Raw genomic sequence first — 23,986 nt, 5'->3', positions numbered from 1 at the left:
TATATGTATATATATATGTGTGTGTGTGTGTGTGTATATATATATATATATATTCAAAATTCCAAATGGTGGCAGTTTACTGTGCAGTGATGAAGCGTTTCCCTCATAACTCATAAACTTGTTAACTTTTTCATGTTGTCTCTCTTTTATTTTATTGCTGAAACTCATGTTCACAATATCATGCTCTTTCAACTACATTCCTCAATAAATAATATTTTTTTTTATTATGCATTAGAAGAAAGTACTGATATCTGACCATTTTTTAAATGAATTTATTTTTTATCAGACAATATATCAAAGGTAGAGAAGTGATCTTACATCATATTGTAGATATGACATGCATAAATACACACTAAATATTTCATCACAGAATGTTAGATTGTTTTTGAGTTATGTGGGAAACGCTTCATCACTGCACAGTGAACTGAATTTTGAAAACAAAAATGTAAATATTTTTTTTTAAATCATAAAAATATTTTTTTCATATAGCAGAAGAACAGTGTTTTACACATACTAATTTTCATTATTGTACAAGATACAGTAATGGAAGAAAAAAATGTTGAATATTTCCAAAATTTTACTGCTCTAAGCTGTACCTAACCCCTTAATTTGTTCTGCTAAGAATTCCTACATACATACACAGACCACCAAACCACGGTTTTTATAAGACGGCACACAAAATGTGAAGGAAAGTAATACTTTGTGAAGTTTTTTCAATTTATGCATCATTTTATCACATTACAATGACAACATGTATCTTTCAACTTGAAAAAAAGTAACAGGGGATTCATAAAATTCCTTGGATTGTGCAAAATGTTTTTATTCTTGGCACGATATGAAATTTTTAGGTTAGATAAGAATGGATTTAATAATTAAATACTCCCCCAGCCAGGATGAATACACTTTATCCAATAATTAGGTGATGGAGCAAGACAGACTGTATGTACTAATGACGCAATGAAAAAAGGGGAACAGAAAGAGAAATAATTAAAAGGTATGCAGTTGCACATCCTTGCAAAAGAGTTTGGAGCTGTGAGGAACAATCTATGTGAGTTCCAAACCTGTTGGCCATTTGTTTTACTCTGGTTTTTACCATTCTGTTGAAGGAACTTAACTGTGAGGCACGAAGTTCATCTTACACTTCTGTTTCCATTGTATCACGAGTGATGTGAGAGTAAACCTTTCATGTCAAAATGTTACAATTTTTTTCTCCTTGTAGATCGAATATAAACGTTTCACGTAAAAAAATTATAAATTGTATATAATTTTGATGTAAGCATCAGAAAAATTTTCCAAAATGATCTAAATTTCTATCATAATCAGAGCAAACACAAGCTTGTCACTTACACAATGGTAAAATGAGTACCAGACAAAGAGATTGTAACAACAATATATTGAAACAATAATTCACTTTCATCAGTCTTAAAATGTTACCAAAATCTGACATTCGACAACAGCATTGTACTGTATATCAGGTTCTTCATGCCAATTTAAATGGAAAGAAGAATGTCTGCACTGCAATTGGAATATATTATTGTTAATACAATAACTCATAGTCTTTCGACAAGGTAAAGCATTTCTGTAATAAGGGTAAGTAAGAATGAACACAAAGAAGAATGTCTCATTGTACAAGAGCATATGAGGTAGGTAAAACAGCACTGATAAGCAGAAAAGATGTTTTGTATTTGACATTCCTCTCCGCATTCAAAATTTTTCAGTTTTTAAGGCAATTATACCTTTCATTATGCAAGTCCTAGAGGGATTGAGTTTAGAATTGTATGCAAATGAAATTAATGTTAATCATGTGGAAACAAGATATTTCTACACCACAAATGAGTAATTGATATGTATATGGACAGTACTTAAGTACTGCGCACATTACAGTATTTTAGTAATAATCCGAACAAAACAAATCACTTAACAATGCAAGAAGCAGAGAATTGCAGAGTATCAACACAATTTCCTAATATGAAACGTAATATTGCCACAGTGCAGATGGATATTATGCAATCATACTGACAAAAGGAGAAAATCAAGGTTCAGACTACATGATAAGAAGAAAAGAAAAATAAGAAGTACATTCATCCTTCCCAAGCAAACAATAAATAGTCTTAAGTTGCTGTTGTCATAATAATATCAAATATATAAAACTCACAATTAAAAATAACAGCTACTGAATAGTGAATATATATTTTTTTTTAGATTGTAATATGCTAAATATTACCAATATGCGTATTCATCTACCAACATGAGATACTATCTTTGTATATTTGTACTTTGGTAAACATTTTATGCTGTACTAACAACATTCCAAAGAAAGTTCACTCCCACAAACAAATCTTCTCAGGATAAACTGAAGACAAAAGTAAATATAGACTGACGCCTTGATTTTTAAAACAGTTTTTAAAGAAACTTTTCTAATTTGTGCAGTAGTAAGCAACATGCAATAATGTCAGTTTTGGTAACTTGGTATCTCAGATTTGTATATAACTGAAAGTAATACTAGACATTTATTTCTATCACTACAAAAAAGTGACGTGAGGGATACATTTCCCTTTCAGGTACAACATATTGACTGTCAAACACAGAAGATCACTATAAGGATCATTCAATTTGACGACAGAATGCAGGTACTATCTCACGCTCTACAGACACTCATGTATAAAATTATAATACGTAGAATCAAGAATTCCCTCCCAAAATAGAAGTAAACGGAACGAAAGTTTTAAAGATTAAAACATGACAGTCAAAATGTTACTAATAAGTCACCATCATCATTATCACACAATGATAGGACTAAAGAAGAAATTAAAAATATACCATCAATCAAGCATTTCTACAATAATTATATGGAAATGTATTTTGAAACTAGCCATACCATTGCTTCTTATATTGATGCATACTGAATAATGGCACACATCTGTAAATGATAAAATTACACAACTCAGAGTGTTGTAATATTATGTCTTCAGACACTTATTTGGATTAGTAATTACAAAACAACTACAGATCAACACACTCTTAAGCTAAAAGCAAAGAGTAATATATTACTGTTTTTAAAAATTACTTCTTAAAATAGATTCTGTTAAATAGGACTATTAAAATACCTACTGAAGCTTATGTAACTTCGTGACACTTTAGGCCATGCCAGATAGTAAGTGCATTAATGCTCATGCTTCAAGCAAAAATACATGATCATGGAGAAAGAATAAATGTTACCTTTTAGCTTTCTAGAACTGAAAATTTACATGATATTTCACGAAAAAAGAGAAATGATCATGTTTCATATGTTTAATTCTTAGTAACAATTAATATTTCATGAGTAAAAATAATCAGACATTGAAATTTATGATATAACGTCCATATTCAACCTTCTATTACATTATGTTTAATAAAAACCACTACAGAGTTGAGCCAGAATAAAATAGAGCATAAAATAATATATTAGTAAGAAAACTGACTTCTGCATGTTTGGCCCAATATGTAGGTGAGTGCAAGAGTTAAAATTTGGCATGTCTGTCAATAAATTTTATTAAGCTCTCGTTAGAGTGGGTTATGTAAAATTAAAAAAAAAAAAAAAAAAGGTTGTACATTACACAAATTTCTGTTTATATTATAGTGTAATGACAATGCTTAACTAAATTATATACAAAACCAGTTTTAGATTTCATTCAATATGCCATCTGACAAGCATGGTATGGCAGATATTGTGCTAACAAAGGATCATAATGGATACTGGCAAGCAGTACTTAAATTAATTAAGAAATAAAATATTATCCTGTTATTGTGCATAATTACTCCCGATTGGAAACAATAAGGAAATATGCAAGCTGGGAGTAACAAAAGATTAAAATTACAAAATCAAACTAAAAAAAATTAGAAAAGAATTTACTTCTTCCTTAAGTTTAAAATATGACTAGCAATAGGTGACAATATACGAAATATCATGCATTTTTATGGAAATCTGCAGGTCCAGATTTCTTGCACATACTATGGTACTTAATTTGTTAAAAGTGTAATATAGGTAAACTTTTAATATTTATAGATTGAGCCACTGAACTTTTTCTAAAGAAACCCACATTAAAAAAAGAGTTGATTCCTAAAACCAATGTTCATGCAAGCAATAAATAGGAACTTAAGTTTTAATGGTTATTGCTGATGACCCATTTGCTGGGTTTTAATGAAAACCAATTTAAAGCCTAATATCATTTTTAATACATTGTCTGTATATAACTACATTCGTGATGAAATCCAAATTCTTTTTTTTTATACATGTGATACAAACGTTAGGCTGTTTTTTCTTTAAAACATAAACTGTTATTAAACATGAACCAGCATTGAAGGTTGATACTTATCAATGTACAATTAAAATTACTCTCAAATTATATTATATTTCAACGAATTCATAAATCCATTACTGCATAAGTCCTCAGTGGGGACAACAAAGGAATATGGTTTAAAGTTCTACGAAACTGAAGTATTCTTATACAGTATAATGATTAATAGTGTATATTTTCAAAACATTGGGTAGCAATCTTAGTCCGTACAGATGATCATGACAAATAAAAATACAGTAACAGAGTGGGCTGGATTTCATATTTCATGTGCTAAACACAATTAGCACGACTTCAATAACAGCACAGAGGACATGCAGATCAACAAGATTCTATTAAAAATCTTCCTTTTTTGTACATGTTATATAATGTTGTTGAACAACAGAGTTTGCAACATTCTTTAACATAAAATAAAAACCTACTGCAAAATGTTTTCGAACTCAAGTAATGTCACACACTAGCTTGTCTCTATCATAAATAGACAACACCACCACTTGGAAGTACAGATGAGAACTCGGATATAACCTCTCGGTCTTCAAAGCTAAATTCAGGTGGTCTGTAGAATTCACTGCTCGGTAACTAATATCCCGATAACAGCGAATAGTGGCAGAAGGATCTATACCCTGGAGCTAACAGCGTGGGTATGGTCAAAATCGCAATTGGTGATTTAGACCACAGATTATTATGATGACACCAACTTGCAGGCAATTTATTAAAATTGTGAAAATTATTTTTCATTATATACATATGATGACATCTTCTAATGAATATATACAAATAAATGCAGTCTGACGACTTCTTGCTACAACTATTAAATCATAAGACACAAAAAATCTGACGACAACAATCACCTGCATAGGTGAAGATCTGACTGGTAAAACAGACATACTATTACATTTAATTCTTCGAGAGAATTTCTTCACAGCAAGAACAGCAGCTTCACAAAATTCGCTTTCGTACCTGATGCGAATGTTATCGAGAATCTGCACAAAATATGTTCTTCAGAAGATAATTCCTTTCTTCAAAAGATGATAATATAAAATATAAGAAAACGATAGTGGAGAGGTTACAGAATACGTCACTGGGAAATCAGATTTAGATAACAGTGCTATTTGTTATTACTGTGATATAAGGGACACACTTATCAATGAGAGGTCAATGATTTTACGCTGATAACGTTTGTAGAATGTCGCAGCTGAAGTTGGATTTGCAAACCTAAGAATGGCTCGTCGTTGCTTTGGCAGCATCTGAATATTCTGTAAGAAAGAATAATGAAAAACATTACAAAAATTACCGAAGAACTTTAGACTATATTAATAAAGTAAAACTTAAGCTGAAAATTTTCAGGTATCTTAAAACAAACAGGTTAGCATTGAATACTTGAACAATGATTTTGCTTTCTCTGTCTCTCTGTCATTTTTTTTCTGTAGGGTAATTTTGGTTGAACATGTCCATCAGTTTATATACATTAACAATAGTATATTAATTATATTTACCAGCAAACAAAAGTAAATGCCAATAAAATGAGGGAATGAAAGTTTGTGTGTATCTAATGCCTACCCACTTCACTTGCGTGATTCGGGTTCTGCATATTGCAGATAGATGCCAGAACTGTGACCCATTTTCAAATTGCATATCACTTTGGCAGGCCATGCTATGCATGATGTGTATCTGTGGAGAGTTCTGTCGTGTACTACAGTGAGTGTATATGTATGTGTAGTGTAAGGAATGAGTGAGGATAATGAAGGGAGATGAGTAATAAATAGGGAAAGGATTTTAATGCACAATAAAATACAGGAAAATGCATTATGAACAATGCAATAATGCACTAAAAAAATGCAATATGATATTTAGAAAATTCACATTTACAGATAAATACCAGATGTTCATTTTTTTAGCCCTGCATTGCAATACACAACAAACAACTGATGTAGACTGTCAAAGGAGAAAGATTGTCTATTGTCTCTTAACAATGACTTGTACATTGAGAAACTCCTTTGCACTTCTACCGATACTAAAGATGAATATTTAAAATAAATTATGTCACTGGCTTCTAAGTCCCCTGGCAGTTCTACAGAAAAATTTTCCCCTGACAGAACATCAACAATTGAAGACAGCACATCAAATACTTTATTTTTACTCAAAACCAGCATCACTTTCTTCAATACAGTCTTTCCCATTTTCCCCATTCACTTTCTCTAGGTCACTTACTACAGTTTTCACTACACTCCTTTGCTCCACTAACCGAACTTCTGATTTCTCTAAACGAGTTATATTGCAGAATTCCAAAATTCGATTTTATAAACAAAAGTTGACCTGCCAATTCCTTGTTAGAGAGAAGTTCCTGTGCAAATTTGATCGATGCTGCATCACTGCTATCAAATGTGTCGATAATGTTTTTCAAACTTATGTGCTTGCTGTAGTAGTTACATGCTTCTAGCCAAGTCCCCCACCTTGTTAAAGCTGGAGAAGGTGGCAAAGGAACTTCAGGAGCTGCAGACTTGAAATGTGCCACTTGAGAAAGTGCCTTCAAGATCTTCACACATCCTATAAGCTGGGAACTGATTCCGAACTTCCTTTGCCACTCTATGTAAAGCGTGTGCTAGACACATTACATGCACCATTTTTGAGTAAATAGCTCGCAGAAAAGAAGCAGCTTTTACCATGTATGGTGCAGCGTCGGTCAGGAACAGTAGTACATTGTCATGTTGAATTCCACTGGGGTATAATAAACTCAAAGATATATCAAACAGTTTACGAATTGTTGAAAAATGAACTTTTTCTAGTTGTTCACAATTTATTAAGAAAATTTCATCTGAAACATTTTCTTCCATTGTGCCTACCACAATGTTAGCCACATAGCATCCTTGTGAATCTGTAGTTTCGTCCATACATACCCAAATTTTTTTCCCATTCAGTTTTGTCTTAATCTCCTGTATTGTTTTTTCGTAGCATTTCTCTACATAATTTTTTCTTAGTGTTGAGCAGTCGAATATACGTTCTTCCAGTATGTTTTTTTAGGAACTCACGAAACTTCAGATTATTCACTTTCGACAATGGAATATCAGCAGAAATCAAAGCTTCACAGAGTTATGAAAAAAAAAGAAAAAAGAAGAAGAACCCGAAGGATGTGCTTGACCAAGTAGCATTTGTTGAACCACTTTCTTTTCGTCTTGAATTCGTTGTAGACCTCTTTTGTGCTTCTCTCTATTCACGTGTTGATCCACAGAAAACTTTATTTCAGCTTCAACTCTGACATCACATATTTTGCAATACAATATTTCACCATCCGTGCTGAACACTTTTTCCCCATACTATGAAACATAATGTTTTAATTTAAATGCATCTTACTATTTTTTGCTTTTGGCATGGCTTAACTATACAACACCTGCTACACTAAAGAAAGAAACAAATACAATTAGGTGATAACAGCTAGCACGTAGGTATGGAGACTTCGCAACTGTGTAGAGTTGCCATGGTTACCAAGGACACCAATCCCTAATCCCTTGTAACAATCCCTAATTCATTGCCGTGACTGATTTGTAATGGAAGAAAGAGGCAGTAAAACTTACAACACATCTTTCTCTCTTGCTGTGGAATGCCACTGGACTGATTTGGGTACATGCATTCTCCTATGCAACCTTTTATTTGTTTCATAAAATAGAGCCACAAGTCAATTTTCGTACTGGTAAAAACAAGGAAAGTAAATTGTCATTCAAAAATGCACATTTTCTCGCCAAAACACATAAAAATGCCAAATAGTATTAATAATGGTTGAAATAAGCACTAATATGCTATAAAATCCACAAAATATGCAATATCCCGCAAAATCGACAAAAATGCAAATAAATGCAACATAAAAGTTGCATAGATATGATCCTTTTCTGCTAAAACGCATTTATAACTAAATGAACAATGTATAGCCCTCATCAAAAAAGATGCAAATGCATCAAAATCCTTGCCCTAGTAATAAAGGGAAGATATGAAGGAAAGGAGTGAAAAGAAAAGTAATTATATAAAGAAAGAAAGAAAGAAGAAAAAGGGAAAGAAAATAAAAACGATAAAAAACAAGAGGAAATAATAGAAAATGAAAGAAAGTAAGAGAGAGGGGGATAAAATTATGTAAAATATATGATAACTAGAGTCTTGCATTTGATTACCTGGAGTCACCAAGCACGTCTCAATAGTATAGTTGCGTAAGGAGTATAGATCAGTGGCATTGGAATAAGCGTTTGCACGCACACACGCACGCACACACACAAACACACATACACAAAAAAAACCCGCATGCACGCAAACAGTTAAGGTCTGCCTTCAGTGAGTAAGGCAGTCAACATGTCGAAAGAAAAGAAGATGCAAGTAGTTAGTGTAAATAATTTTGTTTTTACTGTGACTTATTGTATTATTGTAATTTCCACCATTTATTTCTTTATTTACTCATTCACTCGTTCGTTCATTCATTCATTCATTCATTTACTTACTTATTTACTTATTTGTTTATTTCTTTATTTACTTATTTATCTATTTCATAGGTGTGTACATACATAGACTGCGTCCAGTTACAATGTTCACGTGTAAAACAAGTATTCATAATAATTAATTTCTACAATCTGTCATTAGAGACTGTAACACATGGAGACAAAAAGGGAACCTTACAAATATTTCCAAATGAAAGAAAGTTAAAATATCAGGGCCGAAATATATTTTATACATTTCAAAATGAAGTAATTTTCAATTGTGAATACTCTAATTTCAATCCTTTCAATAACTTGTCATATTATTTACTTCTAAATGCATCTTCACTTTGATAGAATATATATGTTTCTTTTAAAAAGTGTAATTAAAGTATTCAAATCTTTGTAAATAGGAGAAAAACAATGAGCATTGGTTTTTACTGTTTGGTTGAAAAACATATTATTAAACAAAGTATCTAGAATCTAGATGAGTTTTACTTATTGTTGGAATAATCTTCTGTTGTTCATAAAGCGGCTTTAAATAAATATTTAGTTTGTTGTTAAATCCACGTGAAAATATATTTTGTACATGAGTACTATTCTTACAGACACATGAATAAGCAGATTTGAACATACAAGCGTGGGACACAGTCTCACAGAGTGAAGCTAGTATATTCCGTGTGCATCTAACTTGTACTCAAAGTAACCAAATGCAGGACTCTAGTGATAACTAAATAAATTTGAACTCTCTAACTTGACTTCATACAATGAAGTATGATGATTGGAAAAAGAACTCGAAGAGGAAACAAAAGAGAAAGGCGAAATTATTCTTAACTTATAAGTTACAATGTTCTATTTAATGCATGTAGGAGAAACATGTTTAAGATTAAATTTAAATACATCTTACTTCTACAACTCCAATCCCTTGGCACATTGACTTCAATTGGTGCTCTGTTGTACTGGCTGCCAAGTTGTCAATGGATACAGTTTTTGTTCTAGGCAGAGCCGGTTGTTGTGCAACTACTACCTCTTGTTGAGGAGTAATCACTTTAGTGCTCACAACAGATCGACCACCAGTCTGCAAGACATACCACACAATCAGGGGAGGGCACAGTGGTCCAAAATACAAATCTAGCGGGACAAAATTAATAAATTCTCTCCTGTCTAACAGATTTTTATGAAAACTATTTACAGAAGTTACTAGTAGCATATATTTTTCGTGTACAAACTCTTCATTAAGTTTGTATAAGAAGAACTAGCCTGCCTAATCACGGTTGAACGTCATTTGAAGACTCTGTACTTTCTTCAAGAACCCTGACTATATCATGCAAGAGTTACAACTAGCACATATTTTTTTATCAATGTCAACTTTCTTACGAAACACAATAATTATTCTTCTTTCGAAGTTTCACTGACACAACAGGCACTTAGTTTTGCCAACACCTTCATGAAAATATTTACGCGTTCTTTCTTCTATTGAAGACTACGCAATAGGTTCAGTGGCATAAAGTGGTTTGGATAACTTTGTGATACTTGTAAGTAATTGTAGTTCACAATTTAACCAAACCTGGTTTTCAATAAAAATGTACAGCTAGTTCCTGCTCAACTGTTTGCAGGACTTCAGAAAATCAGATTTAAAATAGTTAACTGTTTTTTTTTTTTTTTCATAATTTAAAAGTGGCAACACTGTAGTCGTATAATCTAAATTTTTTCTGTACATAATCACAAGTTTATTTAAAGTCGCTTTTTTTTTTTTTCGCGCAGCACTTCAAATAGTTCCATGCGAGTTATAATAGATAAATCTCCTATTCCTCTGCTTGACATAATCTCTTCTGAAGAAATTAATTGTCGACATTATATTAATTATATGCAAGAATAATTAAATAATGAGAACGAACATGAAACATCTATTGATCTATCGAATTTTGTGTAAATATTATTATAATAGCATAGTAACTTCAATCATATCTCACTCGCAAAGCCTTCAACCGTTGACAAGCTTACAAAGAATGGCATGTATCTTACAAACCCGCACTTAATACCTTAAATGTTTTGAAGTTCATGGGTTTCGTTCGTTGATCCGTTTTGATCTATTATTTTTAAAAGTATATGTAAATATTCATAATAAACACAAAATTATTACTTTTCCTTCAATGGGTGTCAGTCATCAGCATGCACACAAGAATTTCTGTATTCCGTACAATATTATGTTAAAACATGCAACATAACAAACTAAAACTTGCAATAGAAATTTAACATTTGGTTCTTCACATTGTCGAACACATCCCCTTCTTTCTTTCACACTGAATAACTATTTCGCACTACATGTAAGGTCAGCTGCCTGCAGATTCAACTTCACAACAACATTGTACCGATATACAGCTGTTTATTGTAGTTTAGATTATGGATTATGAAGGTTCAGTATGTTTACAATACTACCTCATAAATAAAATGTACTTGTCCACACTTGTGGAGTAACAGTTAGTGCATCTGGCCACGAAACCAGGTGGCCCGGGTTCGAATCCCGGTCGGGAGAAGTTACCTGGTTGAGGTTTTGTCCAGGGTTTTCCCTCAACCCAATTTGAGCAAATGCTGGTTAACTTTCGGTGCTGGACCCCGGACTCATTTCACCGGAATTATCACCTTCATCTCATTCAGACGCTAAATAACTTAAGATGTTGTTAGAGTGTCGTAAAATAACCTACTTTACAAAATGCACTTTCACAAGGGTGACCAAATTTAATTTTGTCCTGCTAGATTCGAGTTTCGATACATTGTGGAGGGGAAAGAGAAAATAATGAACATGCTACTTTATCCAAAAATATATATTTTAAAATAATATAAAATGACGCAGAATTCACAGGTAGTTAAGATCTTGTCTATATAAATAACACTACTGAGAATCTCATCCATGAAAACAGCTCTTCCTTTCGAAGTTTCTTCGACTAATTCTGTAAAAAAATGAGTGTCATTCTGTGAAACAACAGATCCAGAACACACTGAATACAAAATAAAACATTCTGCTAGCTAGCTGTTGACTTCAAAGTAGTACAATAAAGGTGCATGGGTTTAATCTTATCTGAAGGCAATGGATTTTTTATTTTGCAGATTCTATGTTGTGGATTTACAGCAAGTACAACATTTGACAAGGAAATTGGCAACTGTTCAAAGACAAAGTCCCACTTCAGAACAGCTCAGGAATCATGTATGCTGTGTTCACACGCATGAATTTTTTAAATTTCAATGTCATTTTACTCTCAATAGAGCAGACGTAAAACGTGTATTTCATTCAAGGACAATACTCCATAACTTTATTATGTAAGAGAGGTTAAAATGCATGGCTTATAATCATAATTTGTGAGTTCGAATCCACTCGTACTTATCTCTTAAATGCTTATTATTGATTTTAATGAATTATGATTTAACTGGGAAATTATGGTAGGTAAACTGGATAATTTGACACCAAGAACTCTAGTTACAGAATTGAAACTTCAATCTCCTAAAAAAGAAAGAAAAAGAAAAGAAAAAAATTTGCATCATCAAAAAATAAGTCTAGATAAAAATAAACATTTCATATGAAATGAAGAGCCTTTTTCCCAAAAAATTAATCAAATATTAATATTCATTCAAACACGGTAGGCAATAGATTTATTGTGTATGAATGGTAAAATGCATGATTTGCACAGTGGCTTGTGGAGAAAAGTTGAGAGAGAATCTGTTTATACTCACTGCTTGTCGAGGAGCAGCTCCTTGTGAAGGGACTGCCTTAGAAGCCACAACAATCCTCTGAGCTCCAATTGCTTGCTGATTAGGTGTCTGTGGCACTGGTTTGGTTCCACTGTTTGCACCACGGAGAACCACAGTACGACCCTTTGGAACTTGCTGAATTACTTGGCGGGCTACTGGGGTCACCTGACCACTTCCTTGACTAAGCACCAACCGTCGTGGTGTTGCAGTGGAGGATTGATTTGCCACACTGCCTGGTTGAGGGGCACGGACAATTCTTTGTCCTGGTGCAGGGACCTGTATGACAATGCAGAAAAGGAAAAAGCAAATGGTATGGAATTCAGATCGAGTGTAAACAGAAATTTGAACAGTAATTTTGTTTTGATTGTATAATTTAAATACAAATGCATGTTGCCAATACAATATACAGAGTGTTTTATAATTCCTATTACACACTTCTAAGTAGATAAAGTTTTGTTCTGGAACCCATGTCCAGAAACACACCATTTCAGTGCTGCAATGATGAGAAGATCGAATCAATTTCAAGACTCCCGCTTCACCTAGATCAATGAGCTCTTTCCTGCATACACTACAAGAGCTACTCGACGTAGTGAGCATGATATTCGTTGCACACACTGTATCTGCGAAGAATATTCCCATGCACACATTCAAGAATACCTGGTGTGTACTGAATGTTGTCTGAAGCAGCCACAAGTCGTGCATGCAGATCTTCCTCCTTCTATACAGGGGTTTCGCAAACAAGACTCAGGTGGTCCCAGAAGAAAAGAAAAGAGTTAAATCCGGCGATTGGTGGCCAAGCAATTGGTTCACTTCGACCTATTCACCTTTCCCCGAATATTTGGTCGAGATGTTGTCAGACTGCAAGTGAAAAGTGTGCTATTGCTCACGAATGTTAAGTGGCACATCTTCCAACAACCCCACCAGTACATGCTGCGAGAAACTCAAGTACCTGGGATCTATTAGGCAGTACGGAAGAATGTACTGTGTAATCCCCACCACCATCAATGATATCTTCCCAGACACTGATGCCGAACCATTATTGAAATCCCTGGAAATGTATGACACGAGAGTTTTTTTCATCCCAAATGTGGTTGTTTCAACTGTTGAAAACAGCTTTCCTGGTGAAATGTATTTCAATGGTGAAAATAATGTGCTGTGGAAACTCGGGTACGTTCACAAAATTATGTAGGAACCACATACAGAAGTTTACTTGTGGACATAATCAGCCAGAACCATTGCATGTACCCTTTGGAGATGGTAAAGGTATAGTTGCTATTCATGCAGAAAATGCCAGATACTGCTGTAACTTACATTCATGGCATGTGCAATGGCTTGAGTACATGTCGACAGGTTCTCTTCAATTCGATAAAGTACCTCCCCTTTGAAGTCGGGAGTGCAGCACTAATGTGGAGCACCACAGTTGGCCCTGTTGACTGTGAAAGTATGTTTCCTGTAGACATTGTTCTAATCTGGTAGAAATGGTAGGATTGAATCACTCAATGCGGAAAACACTCCTGATACAGTTGTTGAGCAACTCTACCATTATGTTGAACTTTGCCATAAATTAACAATGTCAGTATCTTCAGTAAACGTCTATGCAGCCATACTGTACTGTACCGTACTCATCAACAACTGAATGGCAAGTGAAATGACGTTTGAAGCAGTACATCACATAGTAAACAGAAGACACGTAACATCAGATAAATTCAGATTTCATTCTTTGTGAATTTGAGTTGCCTAATATGAAACGGGAGATTTGAAATCTTGATTCTTGTCATCCTTGTAGCACCAAAATGGTACATTTCTGGAAATGGATTTCGCATCAAAACTTTATGTAATAAGTCCCCTCTACTACTCATAGAAGTGTGTAATAGGAATTATGAAACATCCTGTATAAACATCTCCTCCACAAGGTGCACAGCTTAGGTAATTTTTCAGAGTTACAGAAAAAATAACCATTCTTTCTTTTACAAAGCATTCGTTTTGGGTCTGGTCTGAGACAGCAGGCCAAATTGCAGTTGGAAGATGTCATGCCACCTCAAGGCCACATAATGTGCATGTATGTTGTGCAGCTTAGTTCTGTAGTTGCCTTCATCATGCTGTGTGCAGTGTAATATGTCTCTTAAAGATCAAAACGTCTCATCACTTTTAATATTAGATTTTTTAAATGCAATTTCAGTGTGTGTGCATTAAATTAGATTGTTAGATCTCTGAAATGTCAGCTGAAAAGTTCACGCCAGAACAAAGAATTTTTATGTATGACATATGTGGAAACTTGCTTATGTCAAGACGTGTAAAGGCAATTTAGAGACAGGTTTCTTGGCATTCCAGTTCCAAATAGAGAAACAGATAACTTTTTCTTAGATTAAGAGAAACAGGATGACTAAATGCTAGAATTCCTAACCCAAAACAAAGAGTTCTAACAGAACAAAAACTCGATAAAATTGGTAAATCATTGGAATGTTCTCCAAAAAAATCTGTATGTCGTGTTTCAGAGGAAATAGGCATTTCAAAAACCTCAGCCCATATGGCTACTAAACTTTTATGGCTGAAACCTTACAAAATGACTATACTTAAAAAATGACTGCATGGTAATGTAAGTCGAGTGAATTTCTATAATTAGGTTTTACAGAAAATTGTTGACGGTATTATTGATGCACATCTAATAATTTTCTCTGATGAGGCATAGTTTCATTTACATAGTTATGTTGCTTTACAGAACAACAGATAATGAAGCACAGACAATCCTTGAATAATACACGACTTCCTGTTGCATAATAATATAGTTGGTATTTGGTCTACTATAACTGCAATTGGGCCCATATTTTTTAAAGATAAAGTAAATTCAGAGAGAAACTGCACAGAAATACGTGCGCTGTTTTTCAAATGTTGTTAGATAATGAAAGCCAAAATGCATATTTACAAGAAGACACAGTCCATACTTCCAATTAATAATAATAATAATAATAATAATAATAATAATAATAATAATAATAATAATAATAATAATAATAATAGGTATTAGAAGAGACTCCTATTCTCCTGTTCTGATTTCAACTTGCCATCACTTTTGTGGTTGGCTAACATCTCTTTTACCTCGAGGCTTATATTTATAATTCAAAGGCTTCTAAAGAGTGGAATTAAACAACCAGACTAACAAGGGTGAAATCTCTACAGGCCATAGATAGATGGAAGGAGCACCCCTGTCATTGCTCAAACCCACGAGGTGTTGATAACTCTCCTGGGATCACTTATTATTCGAATATTTCAGCAAACTAAATCAATGAATCTTTGGAATTAATAAAGGAGATGTTTCATGACAAAATCATTTTTAGAGGGTTTACAGTCTGCACTTTTCCCAGATCTGACGAACTTAATTTTTTTTTAACTAATGGCAAGTACTTGACTTTTCGTCATTTAACCATATAAAGCCAGTTTTATATAGACCAATTTACTGACAGAGTCGTTGCTCAGGAAGCACCATAGCAGGCTGATCTGTGTTACACCTGAGATGAGATGATGATGACGATGATGAAGATGATGACGATGGAGATTGTTGGGATGCTACAGGGAAACTGGAGCTCCTGGAGAAAATCCATGTTACCTGGACCATGGGCTTGCCCAATGCAAGTTATAAATCGGTGATGATGGAGATTGTTGGGATGCTACAGGGAAACTGGAGCTCCTGGAGAAAATCCATGTTACCTGGACCATGGGCTTGCCCAATGCAAGTTATAAATCGGTGATGATGGAGATTGTTGGGATGCTACAGGGAAACTGGAGCTTCTGGAGAAAATCCATGTTACCTGGACCATGGGCTTGCCCAATGCAAGTTATAAATCGGTGATGATGGAGATTGTTGGGATGCTACAGGGAAACTGGAGCTCCTGGAGAAAATCCATGTTACCTGGACCATGGGCTTGCCCAATGCAAGTTATAAATCGGTGATGATGGAGATTGTTGGGATGCTACAGGGAAACTGGAGCTCCTGGAGAAAATCCATGTTACCTGGACCATGGGCTTGCCCAATGCAAGTTATAAATCGGTGATGATGTAGATTGTTGAGATGCTACACAGGGAAACTGGAGCTTCTGGAGAAAATCCATGTTACCTGGACCATGGGCTTGCCCAATGCAAGCTATAAATCGGGTGATGATGGAGATTGTTGGGATGCTACAGGGAAACTGGAGCTCCTGGAGAAAATCCATGTTACCTGGACCATGGGCTTGCCCAATGCAAGTTATAAATCGGTGATGATGGAGATTGTTGGGATGCTACAGGGAAACTGGAGCTCCTGGAGAAAATCCATGTTACCTGGACCATGGGCTTGCCCAATGCAAGTTATAAATCAGTGATGATGGAGATTGTTGAGATGCTACACAGGGAAACTGGAGCTTCTGGAGAAAATCCATGTTACCTGGACCATGGGCTTGCCCAATGCAAGTTATAAATTGGGTGATGATGGAGATTGTTGGGATGCTACAGGGAAACTGGAGCTCCTGGAGAAAATCCATGTTACCTGGACCATGGGCTTGCCCAATGCAAGTTATAAATCGGTGATGATGGAGATTGTTGGGATGCTACAGGGAAACTGGAGCTCCTGGAGAAAATCCAAGTTACCTGACCATGGGCTTGCCCAATGCAAGTTATAAATCGGGGGTACACCGGGAATCGAATCCAGGTCCACAGGATTATAAGCCCAGTGCTCTAGCCACTAGACCACTGTGGCTGCCTTAAAGACAACATAAGAACAGAAATTAGAAGAATTAGGAGAAGGAGACTTTTTGCAAGTCAAGTCTAGTTCCATTAAAAGATGTCAGAAAAGTATAAATGTAGACAGACACCATTTTGAACAACTTCTGTAACACAGACCAGTACTCTACAATGTGTGCCACTTGCCAGCATTCATACACTTTATTGGCCCAGACCTCAGCTGAATGCTCTGTGCTTTGACGCCAGAATAAGATGTTCTAAATTCAATTCAATGTTGCAGTATGTTTTTAATATTATCATTTTATTAAATATACTTCTTTTAAATAAACAATTACCTATTGTACGTACTGAGAATAAACATATCGATCGTCTGGTTCAAAAGTGCGACAACTCAAAAAAACAAGTTTTGAGATATCTTCAGTTGAAAGTTTCAAATAAATCACCTAGAAAGGAACACAGTTCTGGTTCATAACCACGACAATTAGAAATGAGTCAGTATTCAGGACGAGTTTATCACAATCTTCCAGTTCATTATTAATACATTTCGAAATGTAGTAATAATGAATTAATAAAGTCCATAGTTATAATTATTTCTAAAGCAGTTTCGTTTTTTTTTTCTTTTTGGTTGTAAAGATGACTTATCTCAATATTGAATCGGAAAGAGCTCCGAAAGGGGCTTTCAGTAGTATAAATAACTAAAATATGGCAAATTTTTTAGTTGTCGCACTTTTGAACTGGACAATCGATATGCTGCAAGTCACGTGTAACAATATATATCTAAACATACGTACTTCATATTAAAATGTTTGCAATTTTATTGTAGTCTCATTACCTAATGGAAACCTGAAATATCTCAGTGTTTTTAACTGAGTAATCTATAACATTAGCCAAATTTATCACACAAGACATTACAATTCAAGAATTAGCAAGGCCCACAGAACTTCATCTACAGAAATATATGTTTTATGATCACTCTATCATCCCCAAAGAACTCCATAAAGCAGCAGTGGCAACATTCAGATTCCTTACATGAGTGCCTTGCCAAACATTCAAACAAACTGTGTTTAATGGAATGGGAATCATCTAGTGATGAACCTCTTCCTAGCAGCATTAATACAGATTGTTGTAAAATGATGTACAAGAATTAGAAGATCTGAGAGAGGATATGGTACTGATTAAATTCAAAAGAGGAAATTACATCCTCCAAACAATAACTGAGGAGATAGTGAGAGGAATATCAGACTGTCAAATGGGGTAACAGAGGAAAGATGATAAGTCTGTATGAAAAGTTTATTAATAATGTACTGTACGTACAAACAAGCAGAGAGATGTTTGAAATGGCCACTTTCCATCTCAATGCATGCCTGTACCCATTGACGAACTTCTGTACCAGGCACAGATTACCATCAGTAATTGTTGCCAGTCTGGCTATAGTTTGCTCAACGTGTTTGTGGGTTCTTGGTAGACAGTTTCCTTTAAAAATCCCGAAGGGATTCAGGTTCAGAGATGTCAGTGGGCATGATAAATTTGCTCCTTTAACAATCCACCTACTACACTGAGATGAGAGGTGCCCCATCATGTTGATATCACATTTTCCCTCGAATTGTCAAGGGAATATCTTCTAGCATCAATGGAAGGAAAGTTATGTACATTGGTCCAGTGAGGTTTCCTCGAAACAAATAAGGTCCCACCAACCTAGAACCCACAATGCCGACCCACACATTATATCTCCATTACACATGATGCCTTCTCTCATGTATTATATGGAGACTGTGGTAGCACAGGCGATAATTATGGGAATTGAAAACTTTATTTTTAGAAAACGGTGTCTTGTCTGTCTGCAGTGTGTGCCATACTAACTTTGGATCCTGTTGCAGTGCAGTTATTAACCACTCACAATAGTCCATGCATCGATGGCAATCTCCTGGCAATAAACCCTGAACACTAGTGTATCAATATGGATACAAGTCATCATTGTGCAGGACTTTGTTCAATCATGGCAGATTCTTACAATGTAGGCAATTGTATGCATAATGAGACCACCATTTGTAAAATCCTTTTTTTTTTTATCTCAGGTGTGCATTAAAATGGCGATCTAACACAATTGACAGAAGATGTCGAAAGGATGTTGCCCATTGTTCTTCTATGGTGGCCCAACCTGCAGAAAAAATTGGCAGCAGGATGGTGTCAGCCAGGATATTTCTCTGTGTAATTCTAGCAGTGACATCCGAATTACTAGAAACGATCTCCAGGATGAGATTACATATCGTAGTATTCCTCCCTAGTGTACTTCATGATGTTGCACACATTGTAACTTTTCAATAAGTGACTTGCAAGTACTCTGGGACATCATCTTTAACAATCCTCTCCCCATTGTAATGGGGATGTGTACATTGCTTTCCTTCCCCTTGTTGTTGTGGACAACACATGCTGCACGGATAGAGGAAGGAGTCTTATGTCTGCACTAACTGCGTAATAATTTTATTTATAAATGAAAGAGAATTGGAGTGTTCTACTTTAGATACAGCTGTGTTTCACGCCCTAAACTCAATTGTCCCATTCTACTTTTTAAAAAATTTAATAATAAAGAGGGCAGGTTACTATCCCAATTGTGCTTGTTTCAACTTGTACTTTCATGTTCTAGAGAGCTTGTACACCATTTTACAATCATCTCGTATAATTCAATGCCACTGAGTTAGAGGACAAAAATGCTTCAAAGTCAAATGGCTAAGTATTAGAAAGAAATCAATAATACAACATGATTATCATAAAAGAAAAAGTTGTCAGTTCAGAAAATATTAATGAGCCAAAAAGCACATAGTCTTAACATAGGATACGAAGTCAACACATACTTTGGTATTGCATGCATGAGGATTAAGAATTTATACGTTAAATCTACTGCCAAAATCTTAAAGTACAATCATTGTTCTCTGTCTGACAATTCAACCCAAAGTGTTTATGGTAACCAAGGTATGACGCTCAATCAACAATTTTGAATTACAGTATTCACTTATTTCATTCAAAAATTTGATTCTACAATACTAAAAAAAAAATAGACTAAAGAATTATTGTACTAATAGAGACAGTGTTTTCTCTTAGCATATAAATGTTCAGATTACAATCTCTTGAATGACTAGCTGTATAATTTTTTTCTTCATATTTTTGTAATTATTACAGTATACATTTTTTTCCTACTCCAGCATTATAAACAGTCTATTGTTAGTAAAATCGTGCATAATATGCCACATTATTGTTTCAGTACTGGAAAATACATATTACCATGACATCTTGTATTAAGGTGGCATAACTTGTGCCATTATCCTCTCATTGAGGTGCTGGTTGATAAGTACATCTATTTATCAGCCAATACATCTCACTTGACGATATGTGTCAGAGGAAGAACAATTTTATTGTCTGTATGCATCAAAAGTCTGACTACTGTAATATATAGCTAGTCGGCGATGAATGTAATGGAAGGAAAAAGAAACTAGCACCCTACCCCATTATCTCCTGGCCTGTTGCCTCATAAGTGGTGCCTTCTCAGTATCATTTGCGAGGTTCAGACCTGTCTTTGGACAATTGACTAAACAACAACTTGTGCCATCAGATTAATACTATTATGAAATGATTTGCCATGCAATAATATTTAATACATCATTGTTGTCATAGCAACTCCTTTCTTCATAGACCATGATATAAAACTACCCATAATTAGAAACTTGATGTTATTTCTTTATTATAATATATTTATAATGCTGAAGTACAAAAAAAATAACATGTGAAACACATTTATGATGTTATATAGTCATTGCACTACTCAAAATTAAAACATTGACTTGTACAATAAAGTATAACATTATAAACTTGTTTCATACTACACTATTATGTTAATACGGACTATTCCAATTTTTTTTTTGTTGAAATTAACAACTAAAGTGAACATATTTTGTTTTTACACATCTTTGTACAATAATTGCAAGGAAAAATTGTTATCGTCACAACTTATCCCTGAATTTCCATGTGATATAACATATGACACACATACCATTAAAAACAGCTTTAATCCTATTGCTCATACGTTTCTATGTAGAGCTATGTTATCAAAGCAGGCACTGAAATTTTTTAATGTATCATAATACATTACATCATAGTAAGAAAAAAAACTACTTACTACGGGTAGTTTAAATGTCATGTCCAAAGTAATTAAATTTACTATCACATACTCACAAAAAATATAAATACAGTAAAACCTCAATGTAATGCTTTGGAAGGGCTGAATGAAAAATGCATTATAAGCAGACAATTTTATAAGCTGGAAATGCTTTCCAAATGTAACACATAATGTAGTTTATCAATGAGAGTAAACGTAGCTAATTTTATACAGAAACAATTACTGAACACTACTAAAGTGTCCGTCACATTTCATTTGTCCTCGTATGCATAATGTCATTCCCAATGTGATAAGAGATTACGAAATAACTCCTGACACATCACTCAAGAAGTCAGATATGCTCTGACAGTGGACAACGCAGCTAACTTTGACAGTGACAGAGGTGACATGTAGTCACTGTGTTGCTCTTGTAATGTGATCATCATTAATAGCATGAAAGTCAACACCAACACATAATTATATAGTCAGTCGCTCTTTAATTAGCTTCCCACCATGGCATTTCTAAGTCTTGTGGAAGAGCAATTTGTCAGGCATAAACCAAAGAAGAGACTGACCGCATCAGTATTATAAATCTCGTCAGTTTATATCCCTCTGTTAGTCCTCTGACAATTTATGAAGATATCCAGGTGTTAATGACATCTTTGTTAACAGACTCTGTTTCTCCACTGATTTGCTGATATAGTCAGAAATGATCAAGCCAGCCTATAAATATATTCTACTCCATAAAGGCAAGTTCTTTAAGGCAATAGGAAGAGGCGAGTTTTGGTAGTAAAGAGTGTTATATTATGTGATTATGTTAGCCCAGGACTAACACCAATGGGCATTATATGGGGGAAAGCATTGAAAACAGAAGTATAAAAATAGCAGCATATTTTATCACTATCCCTTATGGCAGCAGATCAAGAAATCAGGAAAAATGAACATTAAAGGCATGAAATCATTATAAGTGGGAGCATTATATATCAAGGATTTACTGTAATTCAAATGTGAACAAATTAGCAAACTAGCATACATTGTATCTGCACATATGTAAGTTTAAGTTGGAGAGAAGAGGCAACTCAAACTTATAACATCGCTTCTCAGCAATTTACTACATTAGACATATGCAGAGTGATTTGGATCTTGGTGCACAATGTACGAAGTTATGCAATATCTTATAGTAAAATGGAGTTTAAAGAACTGGTAGGCCTACATAAGAACTTGCCACTACTGTAGAATAAGAACTTCACAATACATACATATAGATGCAATGATTAACAATCCCCTTGTCTAAAGCTGTAGCATGATGCAGTTAAATGTGATCTTTATTGTTTTCTTCTAATTTTAATGAACTTGAACAGTATGCACTCATGAAAATTGAGTATTTCTTCTTTCATCTTTGCCAATTATTATTAATATCAACAAATTACAGAAAGTTAACAGAGAGATCCACAAAGACGTGAATTTACTTAGGGTAACTAGCCTATAATACTGAGTTGTAACTTCAGAAATTTTCACACTGTTCTTAATGTTTTATGTTAGTAGATTATTTAATGGTGCTGTATCAACTACTAAGCTACTTAGTGTCAATGGAATTGGTGAAATGGTATTTGACAGAATGAGGCCGAGAATTCATCATATGATTATCTCACATATGTCTTACAGTTGGAGAAAACCACGAAAGAGAACCCAACCAGGTAATCAGACATTGTTCTTACTTATTAAATTCCAGAAGGTACCATCAAGAGTTAACCAGAAATAGAAATTGTTGTTAGATGATAAATGGTTGTTTATTTTGAGAATTTTGCTTATGATATGAATAATCGAATGTTGTAAATTTGTATGTATGGCAAAGGATCCCAGTTTTTCATCTCTAGAGCAGTGATTCCCAAACTGGGGGAGGGGGAGTCGCGAGATAACAAAAAAACACCTTATTAACAACACTTACTGTATGTTTAGAAACATAAACAACATTTAACATAATAAAATGAAAGTTTCAGTAGTTATACACTAAAATAATAAAAAAAGAAATATTAATGTGACAAATGTGTTTTTCAGAAAGTACAATAGCTCTCAAATCTGGACTCTGTGCTTTTTACATATATAGTGATACCACTTTCAAGTTCTGTGTTTTGATAGCAGTCTTAGAATGAGAAGCTTATTTTGCATAAATATGAGGTTTAAAATGCTATAAAAAAACTTCAGAGCTTCCTTTGCAATGTCGAGGTATTCATGCATTCTTTTGATCTACAACTGGTCTACACTCTGCGAAAAGGCCTACTTTCAAAGTTCCATCAGTAGATATGTACATATTCAAAATAATTTTTTTTTTTATTTCAGGCAATTGAACGCAACTGTCAAAAAATGTATTTAATATCCATTTGTGACTGTCATATTATTTTGAGTGTCTCCTGGAAAATACTCAAAAAGTTTGTTTAGACTTGTGCGAACGTGACTGCAAGTTTCCTATAACATACGTAGCTAAATTTTCCATAATGTATCAGATTCCTTTTTTTCAAGTGATGTAAAGCAGAATTCAAGTTTCTTTATAAATCCTTTAATTTTATTCGTGGCTGTTATTATGTTAA

At 34.3% G+C, this 23,986-nt stretch overlaps 1 protein-coding gene across 6 annotated transcripts in view; it reads right to left on the bottom strand.

Annotated features, from left to right (window-relative positions):
* Positions 1 to 49: 49 nt before the first annotated feature.
* Positions 50 to 23,986, bottom strand: part of LOC138705865 (RNA-binding protein 33-like) — a 96,233-nt gene continuing 72,296 nt past the window's right edge. For 5 of the 6 annotated variants that reach the window (XM_069834556.1, XM_069834557.1, XM_069834561.1 and 2 more), the window contains 3 exons: positions 12,518 to 12,811; positions 9,696 to 9,866; positions 51 to 5,590 (listed from right to left, as the gene is read on the bottom strand). In XM_069834556.1, coding sequence (XP_069690657.1) covers positions 5,453 to 5,590; positions 9,696 to 9,866; positions 12,518 to 12,811 — 603 coding nt within the window. In that variant the 3' untranslated portion in view covers positions 51 to 5,452. Of the gene's footprint in view, positions 5,591 to 9,695; positions 9,867 to 12,517; positions 12,812 to 23,986 lie in introns of all 6 variants that reach the window. The other variant, XM_069834560.1, reaches the window with a different exon arrangement.

This window comes from Periplaneta americana, chromosome 9, assembly GCF_040183065.1.
Source record: "Periplaneta americana isolate PAMFEO1 chromosome 9, P.americana_PAMFEO1_priV1, whole genome shotgun sequence".
NCBI classification, from domain to species: domain Eukaryota; kingdom Metazoa; phylum Arthropoda; class Insecta; order Blattodea; family Blattidae; genus Periplaneta; species Periplaneta americana.
The sequence above is the reverse complement of the archived record's forward strand: the minus strand, read 5'-3'. Positions and strand labels throughout refer to the sequence as shown.